Source organism: Callospermophilus lateralis, chromosome 8, assembly GCF_048772815.1.
Source record: "Callospermophilus lateralis isolate mCalLat2 chromosome 8, mCalLat2.hap1, whole genome shotgun sequence".
Lineage (NCBI taxonomy): Eukaryota > Metazoa > Chordata > Mammalia > Rodentia > Sciuridae > Callospermophilus > Callospermophilus lateralis.
The window spans coordinates 80,847,798-80,868,302 of record NC_135312.1 but is presented as its reverse complement, the minus strand read 5'-3'; the positions used below and the strand labels follow the sequence as shown (position 1 = coordinate 80,868,302).

General features: G+C 36.1%; 1 protein-coding gene across 1 annotated transcript in view; it reads right to left on the bottom strand.

The window, feature by feature from the left end:
• Nucleotides 1-332: 332 nt before the first annotated feature.
• Nucleotides 333-20,505, bottom strand: part of Arsj (arylsulfatase family member J) — an 82,418-nt gene continuing 62,245 nt past the window's right edge. Inside the window, exon 2 of the mRNA XM_076864064.2 lies at nt 333-1,731. Within this exon, the coding sequence (XP_076720179.1) occupies nt 333-1,731 (1,399 nt within the window). The remainder of the gene's footprint in view (nt 1,732-20,505) is intronic.

The following is a 20,505-nucleotide window of genomic DNA, read 5'->3' as shown; positions in this document are numbered from 1 at the left end:
ATTGTCCCCACTTATAATGTAAAGCATTGTGTTTGGTCAACTGAAGGAAGCACAGCAGTTAAACTCATGACTGACCACCTTTTATAAAGGATCCAGAGAAATAAACATCTCCATGGCCTCTAAGTGTGACTTGTAGAAGCAGTACCTTTGGTATGGAGCTGGACAATTTTCCATGTGGCAGCCAGGTGGCAGAAGTCTCTGGACTGGTACAACATGAAAATGAGTCCTGTGTTTATGGCAGTGATATTTCTGAGCCAAATTTGCTAGTTCACCTAGCAAACTGGTAAAAGACTAAGAATTTTTAAGTTTAACCAAACTGGAACTATTTGTAGTTATCCAGGAATAACACCTGAATAGCAATTTGGAGATGAACGTGTTTTGGGCCTTTTCTTCTTTGTCTTACTTTTCTTTTTCTTTTTCTCAGCTTTATTTTTGCTTGCCTTCTTTTTCTTGCTTTCCTCTTTATACCATGGTCCCCAGACTCCTCCATTGAGCCGTGGGTTACTCCTGGGGTCTTTGGGCGGGTACCTGACAGGGACTGCAGTCTTGTTGAACTGTGACAGCCTCCGTAGGAGCTTCTTCACAATCCCTGGATACCTGCTGGATAGGTCCACCCTTTCATATGGGTCAGCTGTGATGTTGAAAAGCCATATACTTTTGCCAGTTGACAAGGTAATCCGTTCATTGTGCCACCGGTTTGGCCCCAGGTTGCTGAAAGACTGAGGGGGAACCCAGTCACTGTAGCCAGGATTTCCTGTGAGCAGTTTCCAGTGCTGCACCCTGATGGCTGATTGGATGGCCGTATTCCAGATCCCATAACCTGCTGCCAAGGAGCCATTTTTTGCTTTTGTGTAAATAGGGTCAATGTTGTGCAAAATATCTACTCGGGGTGAGCGAAGGCCTTCACTTATGGTCTCCCAGACATCATAACCATCTAGTTGGATGTCTTCATCAATCTGTCCCTCAGCCAGAGAAATCAGAGTGGGATACCAGTCAGTGATGTGCACAAGTTCTTTACATACTGTTCCCTTGTTTTTCAGAAGTGGGCTATGCACAAATCCAACAGCCCGGATTCCCCCTTCCCAGTATGTTCCTTTGCTACCTCTGAGAGGCCAGTTACTTCCTCCCGCCATTGGCTGGCCACCATTATCTGAAGAGTAAATGATAATGCTGTTGTTATAGAAACCATATGTCTTTAGGGCCAGAGTCACATTGTTGATTGCTTCATCTAAGCAAGAAAGCATGGCAGCATACCTCCGTCTGTTTATGTTGATAATGGATCGGTAGTGCTCAAAATACCTGCCAGGGGCTTGCAGTGGTGAGTGAACAGCTTGGTAGGCAATATATAAAAATATAGGCTTTGCAGGGTTATGGGAAGCTAAGATGTGCTGCACTCTCTGTGTGTACATCTGTGTAGAGTATATGCCGTTGTCGTAGTCCCAGGCAGCATTGTCATTTTCATACAAGTCATAGCCACACATCCCAGGGCTGTCACATTTGTAGTGTGTATAGTAATCACCACTTCCCAAAAGGGAACCAAAAAAGGTATCAAATCCTCTCTTGGTGGGCATGCATTCTTTTTTGTAAAAACCCAAGTGCCATTTTCCAACCATATGTGTCGAATATCCAACCTCCTTCAACTTTTGAGGTAAGGTTGCATTGTCCAGAGGTAAACAGTTGGGTTGGGTAGGTCTTATAATAGAATGTTGAAGTCCTGTGTGTATCTGATACCTTGAGGAAAAAAAAAAGAATAAAAATTTTGTTAGGGCAGAATAAAAGAGATAGTCTACATAAATCAAATAATGATTCCTAAATTAAATAATGTTTCTATGAAGATAAGCTTTAATACAAACTATAATATGACCAATTCCACATTTCTACTCTTGACTCCAAAGTTTTATTCTGATTAGCTTCAGATTTAACATTTGAAATGCATAAGTCTAAATGAATGCTTTCAAAACAATGATTTCACCACTTATTTCACAGTCTTATTATAAAAGTCTTTACAACATAATTAATTCAAATAAACTTCATTCTACTAATTACAGAGTTAATTAAAATAAAATTTAGTCATAATTATATGAAAATTAACAAGAGAAAGGATACACAGAATTGGAGTATTATTATCATTGTTTTCAATTTAGGGACCTCACATTAGCTCCTAAGTGATTTCCTGAGATCATTTATTTCAAACTAGGTTTTAAGTACTAAAGACACAGGCAAAAATCATACAAAAATCCCTTGACTGATAGTCGAACATAATTCATACTTAGTCCCTAACCTGTTAGATCTTTGAAAAGGGAGGTTTCTGACTACACAGGACTTTATTTTTGCAAAGCTATTTTAGAGTAGATGTTTTAGCTAGTGCTAAGATTTATGTTTCTCCACTAGTAGTTGGAAATAGTTGTTTATCAGTGGCAACACTTATAATATAGTCTAAGAAAATATGAAACAGTCCTATATGGTAAAATTAAATGGATTTTAATTTCTATCATATTTTCCTTACAGACATTTTTCTGAGGCTTTTGGGTAGAAGTGGACCATAAGTGGGTTCAGATGTGTTTGTTAGTTCATGACATTTTCAAAGCAACTTATTTAGTAAGTTCAAAAAAGCACTTTTGTATTTGTCAATATAGAAATTATAAAAGAATGATGTTGTGGAAAATTACTAGGGTAAATATTAAAATATTCTTAGAATCAGATTATAAAGCGTAACATTGAAGTAAAAATATAAAACTCTTTTTAACAGTGGTTATCCTGAAATATCAGCATGTTATATACGCAATGGGTAAATGATTCAATTTATTTTTAAATTGCTCCAATGACTGTATAATGCAATCATGAGTTCTTTTGGTGTGTTATTTATAGACATACTAAAATGTTTTGTGGGAGCTCAAGTGATAGCTGGTCACTACTGCTGAGGCACATTCATGTTCTCTTTGTCTACTCCACAGATCATTATCCGTAAAAGTTTCACAATAACCATAGTTGTAGTAATTTAAAATGTAATAAACTCCCAAAGATACAGACATTTCATAAGCATTATTAGAAGGCATTCAGAAGCCATTGTTACTATCACTTGTGAAACCACTGATTTTGCACATGACAAATTGGTATCACCTATCAAGGGAAACTTGGAGAAAATTTAAAAGGGAGGTAAAAATTATGGAAAGGACTTATGGGGATGGGTTATATAATTAAATAACTATCATATGCAGAAAGTATACTTGGACATAATGGCTATTCAATTCCTTGAAAGGATAATTGGTTCAGGTTTTTCTAGTTCTTTTTTTCCCCCACTCACCTAGTGGTAAAGGCAAAAGGAATTGAAGCTTATGAAAAACTTGAAATAAAAAATGTTTGCAGGAGAAAAGTTTGCTGTTTTCGAAAGATGGTATAGTGTTAGGTGATAAATGAGAGTTCAGAGCTATTAATCAACTACATGGTTTCTGTCTCCTCCAGAAAGTGGAATAGTTTTCATATTGGAAAATTTAGGACCAACAACATAAAAGTTTGGCAGGAGCTCTTAAAAGGTATAAAATTTCCTGGGCAGCTTCTGTTTAAATGCTGAACTCCTAGGCCTCACAAGGGGGAGTTAGGAGTGCCATTTGGGGTGTAGATAAGCGTATAGATTTTGGAAGCAGTCAGAGTTGGGTTTCAATTTCCTCCACAGCTTTTTATGCGTGTGACTTCGAGCATTACTTAATCCTTCTGATCCTCAGTTTCCTTGGGTTGCCGTGGGTACTGGAAGAGACTACTGATCTCAGGGAGGAGAGTACATGTAATAAATGGTAGCTTTTATTATAATTAGCCTGGAGTATTTTATTATAATTAGCCTTGTTTGTTACATAAAGTTTTATAATTTAAAGACTTTCCTTCCTATGCATGATTGTATTTGATCTGCAGTTTGAACATAATAAGAATCTAATTTATTCTTTATGTTCATTTTATTAGGTGGGAAAATAGAGAGGTAGAGAAATTGTGGTATTTTTTTCTTATGTCCCTCAACCTGATCCACCAAGCTATAACACTGATTCCCGAAAAGCAGAGCTAAGTCTAACACTTATTTTTTTTTAAGAGTTGTTAATATTAGAACTTTCTAAAAAATCAAGGAACAGAGGAAAGATGCCAGAAAACTTGAAAAGCAAATCTGTTCTAATTTTCCAATAAAAAAGGAGGAAGAATTTGCAAACTGGACTGTGAGGCTTGTGCTGATCATAGAAAAATGTGAGAATGATTTTTTAAGTAGATGATTTATGAGCATTTCAAAAAGAAAAAATTAGACAGAGTCAAGGGAAAAGTCCTGCAGGGAGAGCTTCATTTCCTTCTTTTCTTTTTTTTTTTCTTTTCTTTTAAAGGATCAACATTAGGTAAATGGCTTAGGAGTGATATAGCATTTGGAAAATGTTCACAGGAAACTTGTCTTATAAAATGGTGTAAAATCATCTAGATTGGAGGCAAGAATGATAATTTTACACTTTAACACCAATTAATGAAGCACAGAAAATTTTATTTTACATGATCTTTTTTAGGCTGCACAGTTCTATGAAGTAGGTAGTGATGTTCCATTGAACCAAAAACAAAACAAACAAACAAACAAAAATCTCCCAAAATACTCACAATAACAATTTAGTGAATTGCCCAAGTTCCACAGCTTGAATCCTTAGGGTTCACATTGAACTCAAGTTTTTGACTTTGTAGATTCTTCCACAGTACACAAATAGCTAGTTAAACAGCGAGATCCATTTAAAGTTTGAATTAATTTATTTGCATTAATCTGAAGTATTTGCTAATTTGCTCAGTTGAGCAACATTACGGAGTGCATAATGTGTGGCAGGGACTAATTTGGTTATTCCTCCCTCTACAAAGCTTCATTATTACCCTGTGGGCTGAAAGTTAAGGCCTATTAAGTACAAATTATCTGGGCCCTGGGATCGGGTGGGGATGGACATAGTGCTGTCAATCATGTGGAAAACAAACTACTGGTTCTGTTTTTCTCTTTTTTCCATTAAGAATACTAACAAGTCATTTTATTTCCCAAAAGAGACAGTTGAAATCTAGAGAAGAGCTGGCTGGAGTGATGAGCTTGATAGGGCCTGTCACTTAGCAGTAACAATTATTGAGGATCCTCTCTTAGGCCCATACTCATTGATACTATTATCTATGACTTAAATATCTCACTGAGAAATGCTTATTATCTGGGAGGAATAGTTTATATTGGAAGTGACAGAATCATGATTCAAGTAATCTAAATGACTCAAAATGTTGCTGAAGCAAAGAAAATTAGATGGAAAATAAGGAGAAGTTCAAGAATTGATGAGAGTATGTTAAAAGAATGCAGAAACCTGATTGAAGGGGCTCTCAGTGGTCAAATTTGGGTCAGTTTGAGCACCAAAATAAATAGTGGTAATTAAAAAATGTATTCTCTAAGTAAAATAGGACCCCGAGTCCATACTGATATAAATAAGTAATAAAAATTTGATATGAAAGGGGATATTGATATAGTCTCAAAGTACCTCCTCAAACTCCTCAAACATTACATAGGGAAAAGAGAAAGTTTACAGGGAGATGCTAATAGACACCATCTTAATCAAATGATTAAAGTTTCCATCGTCAGTTATGGGACAAACCAAAATTTTGTAGGATGTTATTGTAACAAATATGATGCACAGAGAAAGCACAACATTATTTCTGTGATGTCAAAACCAAAGATGTGTAACCTGAATTCAGTCCCAAGCTTATGTAGTTCAAAGGACAAGGAGTTCTTCCAGTTTGAAAGAGACTAGGAGACATTATAATTAAATGCAATAGGTGATTCTGAGTTCAAATGGATGTTCTTAAAGAACTGATAAAACTTAGATGAAGTCTCAGGTTGAAAAGGGAATAACAATGTTAATTTCCTGATTTTGATGGTTGTTTTGTGGCTACCTTTAGGAGACTATCCTTACTTATAGGAAATATGGAGTAAAGTATTGGGGATATGAGGGCCCCATGTTGGTAATTAACTTTCAAAATCATTCAGGAAAAAAAATGTCATTTGTGTTTTACTTGCAATTTTTCTATAAAGATGATATTGTTTTAAAATATAAAAAATGTATAAGACAAATACAACTAAGACAAATGGAAGGCCTTTCAATTGAAAAACATAAATTATTTACCTGTTATAAAAGACTGTGCAAACAGATCTGAGAAGTTGGATACCTCAAACCATGAATTTAATAAAGGCAAAAGACAAAAATGAGAAGGTAAAATGCTAATAAGAGAATACATTATACAAAGTACTGTGTGCAAATTCTTAACTGTAATAATACTACTGTATACTAATAAGAGCATATCTGGGAAATAGTCAATATCTTAGCCTGTGCCCCAATATATACACATTTTTAATTTATAAATCGCACTTACATACTATGGTACTTATTTGTGAACATTATAAAATATATAAAAATAGAAACCTAAAAGAATGAGATAAAAATAAATGAGTAGAATTTTTAGCATTTCTTCTTGAATCTCAATGAATTATCTTGCTTTGCCTTAGGGTACAGGTACTCCAAATTTGATATCACAGGTATTGAAAGTGAATTGTAGATCTGAGAACCGAGACACAGAAATTGTTTAGCAGGCTATTACAGTTGATTAGGTCAAAGATGATGGTGGCTTGGACTACCATCTAGTGGTAATAAAAATGGAAAGAAGTGGGTGGGTCAAATGTATTCTTTTAATTTAGAACTGATAGAACTAAACCAGTAAGGGGCTGATAGAGGGAGTGAGAGAAAAAGTAAATGATAAAGAATGATTTCCAGATTTGTAGTTTTTATAACTTAGTGAATGGACCAACTCATCTCTTATTCCAGAGTATAGAATTAGGACTAATGTAAGATTACAAAGAGGATGATTACAACCTAATCTGCTGGGAGCCACAGCCAATTAATATGATGCATGGCATTTTTGATTGAAAGGTGAAGCCAGCTAGCCATTGAGATGATATGATTATGTTAAAAATTACATTCATATGGATACCGGACTCCTGCTGCGGGACTCCTGGAGAGTTCCCATTGGTTGGGAAAGTGCAGTAGGAGGGAATTCCGGGGAGGCGCTTGCGCTAGAGTCCCGGGAAGGAACCGGGAGAACGCCGCGTGGGTGGATCGGGAAGCTTCCCGGGCGGACGTGTTATTGGCGGTTCTTTCAAATAAAGTTTGTTCCTGTTTGAGTGGCTCGTGATCTTGTGCCCAGCCAGAGACTGCGGCAACTGGTGGCCCTGTACGGGGAGCGCCTGAAGCTTGGAGGTGAGTAAAATTGCTCGCCCCTGAGGGAAGGCGACAGAATGGGTGACCATTTCAAAAAACAATGTGTTCTTCTTTTGATTTATTTTGTTTTTGTTTCAAGCTGCCTATCCCTAGAATTTTCTCAGGCAAACTGGGAAAAATGGTTGGCTCAAGGCTTGAAGTTGTTTGGCCCGGAGAAAGAGAAAATTGATACAACTATTCTTTGCTCCGTTTTTGTTTCATTCTGTTTTGGCTTTGTTTTATGCTACCTTACTGGGTTGCGTTACCTTTATAGTAGATTAGAAACTAGTAAAAAACAAACCGAAAAACTGTTAAGTAAATTGTTAGAGGTCCAAACTGTGGTAGAAAACATGTCAGGTCAAGCAAAAGAGAAGGTCTCTCCAGCTAGTCAGACAGAGGAAAATTTGAAGAAAGAAAGCTTAGAGGAAAAACGACCATCAGTTGGGGAGTTACAACAGGAGGCTGCTACTAACTCCGTTCTATCACCAGAGGGCGTAACAGCTGAGCGGCCCTCAACTCCCGTAGTTGATGCACAAAATCCTAAGGCAAGATCCCAAAGACTAGCATGCCCTGTACTTGAGCAGGCAGGAGGGCAACGAATCCATCGTGCTTTAGATTTCAAAACAGTAAAGCAATTAAAGGAGGCTGTAACAACCTATGGCCCGCAAGCACCCTTCACCATAAGCATGGTCGAATCTATTACCAACTTAGACATGACACCAGCAGATTGGGCTAACATGTGTCGATCTGTGCTAAATGGAGGACAATATTTGTTATGGAAGGTTGCCAATGAGGAATTCTGCATGGAGACAGCTAGGCGAAATACAGCAGCCGGTTACCCTCAAAGAAATCTGGAGATGTTGTTAGGAAAGGGACCTTATGAGGGTCAACGGCAACAAATTGAATATGATCCTGGTGTATACGCACAAATTGCTGCAGATGCAGTTAGGGCATGGAAAACTTTACAGGGGCATGGAGATTTACAAGGACAGTTATCTAAGGTAATACAAGGAACTAACGAACCTTACGCTGAATTTGTAGATAGGCTTATTCAGACCGCTTCTAGAATATTTGGAGATGTAGAACAGGCAATGCCATTTATAAAACAACTGGCTTATGACCAAGCAAATCGTTGCTGCAGAGAGGTCATTAGACCATGGAAACATGAAGATTTAAACACATATATTAAATTATGTAGAGACATTAATGAACAAGGACAAGTCTTAGCAGCAGTACAACAGGCTTTAGATGCCAGGCCAAAAACATGCTACAATTGTGATCAGACAGGACATTTTAAAAGGAATTGCCCCATAGGAGGAGGGTTTAACAAAGCTAGGTATCAAAGGAATAGAATACCAGGTATTTGCCCACGATGCCGTAGAGGGAGACATTGGGCTAATGAATGCCGTTCTCAAACCACCATAGAGGGCACTCCGTTATCAAAAAACGGACAAGGATCAAGTGTTTACCCACGATATCGTGGAGAAAGGCATCAGGCTCCATTGCCAAAAAACGGACTGGAGGGCCCAATGCTCCGGGGCCCAAAACCACAAATATACGGGGCAATGGAGGAACCCAGCAGCACCATCAAGGTAGTGCCCAGGACACATTATCCATTAAATCCCTCATCAGACAAACTAGAGGGAGCGCAGGGCTGGACATCTGTGCCTCCGCAAGAGCAGTACTAACTCCAGAGATGGGAATTCAAATCATTCCCACAGGAGTAAAAGGACCTCTTCCCCAAGGAACGGTAGGCTTATTATTGGGACGCAGTTCTTCCACACTAAAAGGACTTATGATAAGTCCCGGGGTAATTGATCCCGATTATGAAGGTGAAATAAAAATTATAGCTAGTTCTCCAAGAGGCATATCAGTTATCTCACCAGGGGATAGAATAGCACAGTTACTAATAATACCCAGCCTACATGATAAATTTTCCAGTCGTACTGTAGAAAGAGGTACCAGGGGATTGGGCTCCACAGGTGTAGATTGGGCTATGCTGTCTTTAAATTTAGATTCTCGCCCCATGCTAAAACTAAATATTCAAGGATACGACTTTAATGGGCTACTGGACACAGGTGCAGACCTTAGCATCATATCTAGTCAGGAATGGCCAAAACATTGGCCATTACAACAAGCCACTCAAACGCTTCGAGGCCTAGGAGTGGCTACTAATCCCCATAGAAGTGCAATGGTATTAGATTGGAAGGATCCTGAAGGATGTGAGGGAACTATACAGCCATATGTATTGGATCATCTTCCTATAAATTTATGGGGACGAGATGTCCTAGATCAATTAGGTTTAACGTTAACAAATAACATCAATTCTAATGCGCCCACTACTAGGGCTAAACAAGGTTTTAAAAAAGAAAAAAGATTAGGAAAACAAGGACAAAATATATCAGCACCAATTCAAATAGATCAAGGAACAGACAGACATGGGTTGGATTTTCAGAAAGGGCCACTGAGACAATAAAAATTACTTGGAAATCAGAAAGACCAGTGTGGGTTCCTCAGTGGCCCCTGACTAAAGAAAAGATACAAGTAGCCCATGATCTGGTTAAACAACAATTAGCGAAAGGACATATACAACCTTCCATATCTCCCCATAATACTCCCATTTTTGTTATTAAAAAGAAATCTGGTAAATGGAGATTATTACAAGATTTAAGAGCCATTAATAATGAGATGGTTATTATGGGACCTGCTCAATCAGGGATTCCCCAATTGTCTGCTTTACCAAAAACCTGGTATGTTTTAGCTATAGATATTAAAGATTGTTTTTTTTCAATTCCTATTCATCCTGAGGATAGTCCACATTTTGCATTTACTATCCCTGCACTAAATCATGAAGGTCCTGATCAGAGATATGAATGGAAAGTACTCCCTCAGGGGATGGCTAATAGTCCAACTATGTGTCAAATTTATGTTAACAAAGCAATCCAACCACTTAGAAATCAAAATCCTGAACTACAAATATTTCACTATATGGATGATATGTTATTGGCACATAAAGATAAAAACACACTGCTAGAATGTTATGCCACACTTACAAATTTATTAAAAGGTTATAATCTAGAGATAGCAATAGATAAAGTACAATTAAATCTTCCAATTAATTATCTAGGAGTTCTGTTATCCTCAACCATGGTCCGTCCACCAAAAATTCAAATACGAGTAGATCAACTCAAATCACTTAATGACTTTCAAAAGTTATTGGGAGACATAAATTGGATAAGGCCTTATCTAGGCATACCAACAGGAGAGTTGGGACCTTTATTTGATATCCTAAAAGGTCCATCAGATCCAAATTCACCCCGCATGTTAACGCCTGAAGCAAGAAAGGCATTAAAAATCATTGAAACATATATGGAAAATATGCACTTGGATAGAATTGATATAAGTTTGCCTTTATTATTTATTGTACTACCAACAAAAAATATTCCTACAGGAGTATTTTGGCAAGAAGGTCCATTATTGTGGATACATTTATCTTATTCTCCTAACACTATTCTTACTAGGTATCCTGAGGCTGTAGGACAATTAATACTCAAAGGAATAAAAGCAGCAAAGGGAGTGTTTGGGATTTCTCCCAATAAAATTATTACTCCATATACTATGGATCAAATTGATGAGTTAGCCAATGAGTTAAATACTTGGGCAATAATCATGTGTAAATCTAATGTTTCATTTGATAATCACTTGCCATCTAATCCTTTGTTGTCTTTTTGGTCTAAGCATCCTGTAGTTTTTCCAAAAATGACAAGAAAGACCCCTATCATGAATGCTCCAAATATATTCACTGATGGGTCAAATAATGGTACAGCAGCAGTAGTTACCCCTGATCAAACTTTTACATTTTTAGTACCCAAACAATCAGCTCAAAAGGTAGAGCTTAATGCAGTATTACAAGCTTTTATGATGTTTAAAGATTCCGTATTTAATTTATTTTCTGATAGTCAATATGTAGTTAATGCTATAGTATCCCTTGAAGATGCAGGTAGGATTTCCCCTTCTTCTACTGTTTTCTCTTTGTTTTCCACTATACAAAGTCTAATCTGGGACAGAAAAGATCCATTCTTTATAGGACATATCAGGGCACATACAGGATTGCCTGGAGCCCTTAGTTTGGGCAATGAATTAGCAGATAAATCTACACATGACATACATATTTTCTCCACAATAGAAGAAGCTATAAATTTTCATAAAAGGTTTCATGTCAATGCTAATACTTTACAAAAACGTTTTAAAATAACTAAAGAACAAGCCAGACATATAATAAAACAATGTCAAAATTGTGTGACATTTTTACCACAAGTTAATCTTGGAGTCAATCCTAGAGGACTGATACCTAACCATATTTGGCAGATGGACGTCACACACTTGCCAGAATTTGGAAAATTAAAATATTTGCATGTTACAGTTGATACTTCTTCTGGATTTTTGATGGGCTCCCTTCATGCCGGAGAAAAAACTAAAGATGTTATAGCTCATTGCTTACAAAATTTTGCCACTGTGGGCGTTCCAAAACAGTTAAAAACAGATAACGGTCCCGGTTATGCTTCTACCCCTTTTAAACAATTCTGCTCATCATTTGGCATTACTCACAAAACAGGAATTCCATACAATCCACAGGGACAAGGCATAGTTGAAAGAGCTCATCAAACTATTAAAATGTACTTATTAAAACAAAAGGAGGGAATTGGAAAGGGGTATATATCCCCCAAAGATAAACTTAAAATAACCCTCTTTACTCTAAACTTTTTAAATTTGGATTCATCAGGACTTAGTGCTGCGGAAAGGCATATGTATCCAAAAAATGTGCATAAGCCTAAAGTTCTTTGGAAAGATATTCTAACAGGACAATGGAAAGGTCCTGATCCAGTGATTGTCTGGAGTCGGGGCTCTGTCTGTGTGTTTCCACAGGGAGAACAGCAACCGATCTGGATTCCAGAAAGACTAACTAAAACGATTTCTACAGATCAAAAAGAAGATGATTTGACTCAAATCCATAACAGCTGATATCCAGAACTCCAGCTTGGCCATTCTTACATCTGCGACAGTGATTAACCAGAATGCCTTTTTCAATATCTATTTTATTATTGCATTTTTCCATATCATAAGGTTCTATTTTATTTTTGAGCTCATACAGACCTAGGTTGATGTTTTTCTGATCAGTTTTATTTTTTAACTGTGGAGTTTTTAACATTGCAATGGAGATTTCACCTAGGTGAAACTACAAGGCCTTTACTATTGTCTTATGTGTTGTATGTTATATGTGCACACTTCTGTTTTGTGTTATGTGTCTATATATGCGTATGTCCATAGATCATATATGAGGAGTGCTCATAAAAAAATGGATCCAAGTACTTTTTATTATTCACGTAATTTTAATGGTTTAATTTAAATTGGGTAAACAGCTGTTAAAAATTATTTTAATATGTGTACAAATAAGCAGGTTAACAAATCTGTTTGTTTATTTTCATCTTTCCTTTTCATTATATTTAATAATTCTGTTCAAGATAATGTAAATTGTTCCAAAAAAAAAAAAAATGTTTTCTTAGTACCTGTTAAAATGTTACATTTTTTTTCTTTCTCTCTTTAACATCATTGTCAGAATTCCTATTTTTCATCCCAGTGCCGGTGAAGACAAAGATGAAACCAAACTACAACTTCTTCGATAATTATCACAACAAACTGTATAAACTGATACATCGTGATCTTGTGCCCAGCCAGAGACTGCGGCACTAATCCAAAAAAAGGAATTTGCAAAAAAGAAAATGAACAAACATTAAAGCAGGTTAGAGGGTCAGCTACCAAGAATTCTGTAAAAAAAGATTCCAGAATTGGAAAAGAAGTTCTAGATGACCTTTACGTTTCCTGCTGGCTGTAAGAATCTATAAGTCAAAGACTATAGTTCAATGTTAAAATAAAAATTTTCATATAATCTCTGAACAGTTGTGTGTGTGTGTGTGTGTGTGTGTGTGTGTGTATGTGTATTTTTTTTTCTGTAGATGGACACAAAATCTTTATTTTATTTATTTTTATGTGGTACTGAGGATTGAACCCAGTGCCTCACACATGCTAGGCAAGTGCTCTACCACTGAGCTACAACCCCAGGCCCTATGAACAGTTTTTAAAACCAAATTTATAATATCATTTACAGGTCTTTAATAAGGAAGTTTCCAAAAATACATCAGTATATATTTAACTTCTATTTTTACATAATATAAAATTTGTTTTAAAATAAGATTTTTTTTTTCAAGTAACATATTTTGAGTGTTCACATCGCCTAGGCTAAAATATAAAGAAAATAGTTTTGAAATTTAGTGGACTTTTTGTCACCATCTGGCTACCATGTGAAGAAAACTGCATATAAATGATAGTGATGATGCCAAATCTGTTAAGAGTAACAGCCATCATTCTCACTTTCCTGCCAATTAAAAAGAAAAATGCTAAGTGGGTCTTTCAACTTGGCATAAGAATATATTAAAAGTTTCTAATCAGTCTTTTATTAATTTATATCACTGGGAGCTAGATATTATAATTCATGATTTTCCTTTATCTAAGAATGTTTAGTACAAACCTATTGTTTTAAGCTAATTACATATTTAATGCACAATTATAAGTGGAATGAAATATGAATCCTCATACCTCCGTGCAGATTCTGAATTGCAAGATGGTTAGAGAGTACAAAATAAGCCAATAATGGAGTGTAAATTAATTTTTTGAAGGATGCAAAGGTATAAGATGGCAGTTTACAAATTAAATATCAACCAGATATTCATAAGTTAGAAAACTTTGATTTGCAAATAAAGTATCAGGTATTCATAAGTGAGAAAATACAACTATTATTACATATTCTAGAAGGTTAATTTATCACTTCCTTTTAAAGGACTTTCTTGTCTCAAAGACAAATTCTATTTACAGAATTAATTTCATCTTTCAGTTAATTGTATCTTCTGAAGATGGGTGCTGCTGGGGGGAGGGGTGTTACAACCAGACTATACCTAGTTTTTGATCTCATGAATGAGTGGACTGAATGAATTACTCATTTAACACTGATTTGCCTACTATGTGCCATAAAGTATACTTTGGGGGTCACAGAGATGATTAAGATGGTCTCTACTCTCAAGGAACTTAGTCCCTCTAGGGACAGACAGATAAATAATTAGAGGATTGTCATGACAGCTGAAAGTGCTATCAGTAGACAACTGCGGACTTTTATAAGAGTTCATATCAGGGTTGAGAACTCTCTCCTAAAGAGTTTTAGTGCATTCATAGGAGTGTCTGGGTGAATGCAGAACAAAAGTAACCAACTGAAAGAACATGGACAAGAAACACAAAACACATCTAAGGTTCCAAACTTGCAGGAGGAAGAGCAATCCTCATGAAGGGCTGACAGGAGGACAAAAATTGTGTTTCAGTAAGAGGAGCACAATGCTCAAATCTAAAATGCACAAGGTTGTGGCCCTCTACTAATCAAGAGTTTAGAATATGACAGCAGAGATTCAGACTCTGCCTGATGGGAGATTAGTCTATGGAAAGAGGTATAAGCTAAATGACAGAGAGCTGCATGACAGCATAGAGCTGTATTTAATGTCAAGGTCATAGGAAGGAACAGAAGTACTTTTGTAAACAGAATGATATTCCCATCAGCTTGGGAGGCCGAGGCAAGAGGATCACAAGTTCAAAGCCAGCCTCAGCGATGGCGAATGCTAAGCAACTCAGTGAGACCCTGTCTCTAAATAAAATACAAAATAGGGCTGGGGATGCGGCTCAGTGGTCAAGTGCCCCTGATTTCAATCCCTGGTAGCCCTCCTGCCAAAAAAAAAAAAAAAGAGGGATATGAGCAGAAAAAAATCTGTGGAAGAAAAAATCTGGAGGATAGGAAACATCGTGTTAAATAATGCAGTGTCTCTAAGGATTGTAGATGCATCTACTGAAGGTTTTCCTTGAAGGGGAAATTCTAGTTAAACTTCTGAGAACCACATAGACCATGGTGAAATGAAGAAGAGATGTGAATGCTCTGGCCAGACATAGCTGAGGTGATGCATCATGAAGTCTAGAACGGATGGGGATGATATTAAAAGTAGGAGAACCTAAAAACTAAAGGTTGTGGTAAATTTAAAGAGCAGAAATTGTGTCATCAAGGTAATCAGGACATTGGAAGACTAAGGTAAAGGTGAAACGCACGTTACTGACTTGAGATTTCAGATATATGAGGCACTTCTGAGCAATCGTACTATTCAGGCATCTGGCCTTGGCTTGCATGGCCGAGAAGGGACATGAAGGTCATTAGAGAAGCTTGAAAATTTTAATAGGTGACCACGCAAATGTCTGAAGTACTTGAGGTAGCTAACAACACCTGGAGTGGAAAGGGAGACTGAGGCAAGAGCCAATTCACAAAATACATAATATAGGTTTGGGGAGCAGAGTGAGGGAAGAGACCATTCAGGTGGCATGAGCATTATGTGAGGATGGTTTTCCCAAGAAAGGGGACAAATATCAATTAGGCAGTAGAAATGGGGAATTAAAGGTGGTCAGCAATGCAGGATGTAGAAAATAGAGGTGTCTTTCCTAAGGAAAGCAGGGAGAATGAAATGAATTTCCTCCTATGAGCTCCCAACTTGAGCTTCAGGCTCCCTTTTAGCAATGTGAACTTTTTCCTGCATAGCATTCTCTGTACGTGTGAGCACAACAGTGTATTTGCCTTTATCATGTTTAACTTGTATGGGAGTTACCAGATTATATTTATTGCTTCATTTCTCATTATGTTCATCCTTGTACCGACCACAGAATTCAGCATGTAGATATATACATGATAACTGTTTAATAAGTTCTACGGTGAATGGAGTAGCTATGTGCCAATCAAAAAACAAAAGATAGAGAAAAGAATGATATAATAGAAGCCTTGCATTCGAAAATTCATTGTGGTTGTGTGAAGAATGGATTGGAATGAAATAAGACATAGGCAAGGAGATTTACCTGAATCCAAGAGATAAAGGATGATAGTCAAGATTAGTGACAGTGAAGATGAGATAAGGAGATCAGATATTTTAAAGAGGACATTTATAGGGCTGCAAACTATGTGGGGAACATGGGAGAAGAAATGTTAACACTAGGCCATCATGTCTGGTCTGAATGGCTGGGCAAGAGCAGTTTCCTTGAAACCCAGAAGGAGGGACAGGAATAAGGGGAAGATAATGAGTTTTGTTCTGCTTAGCTAAAAGTACCTGGAAGATAGTCACCTGAAAATATATGGACCAAGCAAAATAAAAGTTTGAGACTCAACAGCTGATAGATGTGTATGCTGGGGGTAAATTCATGAGACCTTATAAAGAACTTAAAAAAAAAGGAATTAAATGAGGGAGGGGGTAGATCTCTGAAAATAGAAAGGAAAACAATAGAACAGAGTAAGGGGACTGAGGAGGGATGGAAGGGTAGGTACTGGGGAATTAAATGGACCAAATTATGCTATCTGCATGTATGAATATGTTATAGCATATCCCACTTTGTGTATAATATAATGCATTAATTTAAAAAGTAAATAGAACGGAGACCAATAGAGTAGAGGAAAGGTAAGAGAGGAGGGGTAAGGAGGGGAGGGAAAGGGAAATACTGAGAAATGAAATGGAGCAAATTATATTATATACATGTATGAATATGTCACAAGGAATTCTTTATTTTAGAGAGAGAGAGAGAGAGAAATTTTTAATATTTATTTATTTATTTAGTTAGTTTTTAGTTTTCCGCGGACACAACATCTTTGTTTGTATGTGGTACTGAGGATCGAACCCGGGCTGCACGCATGCCAGGTGATCGGGCTACCGCTTGAGCCACATCCCCAGCCCCACAAAGAATTCTTCTATTATGTAAAGATACAATGCACCAATAAAAACACAATTAGAAAAAAAGATAGAATGGAGACTAAGGGCTAAAGACAGAGCCCAGAAGATACCATCATTTAGCAATAAGTGCTAAGAAAAGTTTGAGATAAAACAACTATTGTGTGAGCTAAAGTAGTGGAAGAGAGTCTTAGAGAACTGACAGCATCACACACCTTAGAGAAGCAGGGAAAGGTGAGCACTGAAAAGCATTGACTGCATTTGGCAATAAGTACGCATAACTTTACAGAAACACGTCAGTAAAAAAAAAAAAGTGTGGGAAGAAACTCAGAAGCTAATGAGTTGAGAAACGAATGAAAAGTGAAGAAGTACAGATGGGGAACATAGACTGTTTCAAGAGGTGGGACTAAAAGTGCTGATGTGGAAAAGTGTTCATGCTGCATTGTGGAGTTCTTTCCACGTGGCCATGGTGGAATGTCCATTGCATTACTGTGCTTTTACAATAAAAAATTCCTAAATTTCATGAGGACAGGACTTTCCTCACTGTTATATTCATATCACCTAGAACAATACCTGGGTCATAATAGGACATCTATAAATACTGAATGAACGATTGAGAGTCTGTGTGTTGCTAGAGAAAGAAAAATATGAAGGAGGTATATCAGGGCTGTTAAATGTGATTGTTTCCAGGGAGATATTAATTCTAGGAGAGAAATTTTTACTTTGTTTTATGAATTTATACATAAATTAAACTTAGATGATGATTGAGTTCCAAAAAATTAGCTTATATTTTACTCAGATTAATATGAGACTAATTTTATCAAGGCAATGAATTAAAGTAAAAAAGACTAAATCTAAATGCCAATTGAATGGGAACACTCATTCATCTCATCAAGGAATGTTATTCCTGGTATTGCCATCTTCTCAGGAGATTCCCTTTAGACCACAGAAAGGGATGACATGAGCTGAATAAATTATTTAATTATTCCCTCAAAGCCAGAGAAAATGTTCCTTATTCTGAACAAGAATAAATTCAAAATTCTGTCTTTGGATAAGTTTTCCTCCTCATCAGAACCTGTTGTTTGTCCTTCCAAATGTCCTTCTCATCCACAATATGCTAACATTTATGATATCAAAGCCTTATCTACACTGATTATAGTTTTCCTGGTCTCCATGGAAACTTGGTTGCAAATCACATGTTAAGTGGCTCCTTTCTGGAAGTAGTTTCCATCCCAAATTAAGTTTCTTTCCCACTAGAGGGTCTTCTCTCTGATTCTTTTCTTCCATATTCTTTTCTTTTTTCCCTCCCTCTCTCCCTTTCTTCCTTTTTTCCCTTCATACTTTCCTTCTCCTCCTCCTCCTCCTTTTCTCTCTCCCCCTTCCTCCCTTCCTTACTTCCAGAATTGTTTTTCAAAGACCCATTATTCAAAAAATAAGATTTAATATATAATTTACAAACTACCAAGACTATCTACCATCTGTCAAAATGAATATTTGCTTATGTAATTAGTGGATTCTTCATTTGTAAAGTTACTTACGGAATAAAATTTAAGAAGCAACTTTGCAGATGCTTATAAAATTATTTCATTTATGGAGATTATTTCAAGAATACACATATTCCATAAAACAAAGTGTATCCATATTGACAATATAAAGTTTATATTCTTTTGCCATTGTCAATATAATTGCAGAATACTTATAAGTTTTAATATCTTTTATTCTAATTAGAAAATTCACTTAAAGGTGTAAACCAGGGAGATACTTAAATATTAAACCATGCATGATGCTACCAACTTTGACCTAGAAACAGGCTGTGTTAAGGAAAATGTCCTTAACTAACATTCTACTAGTAAGTTGCTTAGGGACTAGCTACATTGTCGAGGCTAGCTTTGAACTTGTGATCCTCCTGCCTCAGTCTCCTGAGCCACTGGAATTAGAGGCATGGACCAGTGTGCTCGACTTGGAATTTTCAAAGTAAGATCTAGATGTCCTAACAAAAATTTAAAATCCTTTCAATTATTTTAAAATTATAATCTCTCACTTTCTTTTATATATATTGGTTCATCAAGATTTAGTTATTCCTCTAGAGATGGGACTGCTATATACAAGAAATTCAACACTTTCTTTGTATTTCTGACTTTGAAAAAAGAAAAATTATGAGGAGTTTGACACTTATCATCACCAGGTGTCTTCTTTAGAAATTAGCTCAAAAAAAGTTCTATTTTTTTAAGCAAAATTATTTCCTCTTAGACATGACTAGGAAGTATCTGTCAAGCAATTGAGTATCTTTGCACCTGAAATTATGCACACAGTGAGAAAGTATTTCACATCAGACTCATGTGGAACTTATCAGTGTCTCAGCTATAAGCCCTGTGAAAACAAACTGAAATTCAAGACAACTTACTTAATACAGAAAATGAAGCAATCCCCAGACAAAAAACACAAATTCAATTTGATAAAAACCACATTTATTAAGTACCCACACACGCCAGCTCTGTACTGTGGGTGGGGAAAGGCCTAAAGGACAGTGAGATTATATGACAAATAATTCTGTGGGAAATGTTGTGATTTATTAAGTGTCACAAGTAGAGAATAATTTTTATGACTTAGAGAAAGCTGATAATGTATTTGTTTATTTCTTATGACAGTTGGGCTTATTATACTCTCATTTATTATTTTTAAAGGATGTTTATAATTGTATGCTACAAAGAAGTTTCAGCTAAAGAGAAAGAATTATTGAATGAGTAAAACTGCATAATTGGTATGATCAGATTCTTCAGGCTAGTGAAATTCATATAGGTATCCTATTAGAAATATGATATAGACACTGATTAACAGGTATTAAGTATTTAAAAAAATAAATTCATGAACTTTAATCTATCTGTGACTTTCCCCTTACATTATTGTATTTTCTAAATTCTAACAGTGATGACTACTCTCATTTATTATTTTTAAAGGATGTTTATAATTGTATGCTACAAAGAAGTTTCAGCTAAAGAGAAAGAATTATTGAATGAGTAAAACTGCATAATTGGTATGATCAGATTCTTAAAGCTGGTGAAATTCATATAGGTATCCTATTAGAAATATGATATAGACACTGATTAACAGGTATTAAGTATTTAAAAAAATAAATTCATGAACTTTAATCTACCTGTGACTTTGCCCTTACATTATTGTATTTTCTAAATTCTAAGAGTGATGACTACTGACTCTGTCTTGAATGCCAATATTGAGCTATTTTGAATAGCTTAGGATTTATTAATAAAATGGCAGTATTATTATGTAATTAGTGCTGGCAGATAAGGATATAAAATTGATATTTTATATTCTGAAGTGTTGAACTTTGTGAATAGCTTTGTTTAATAGAA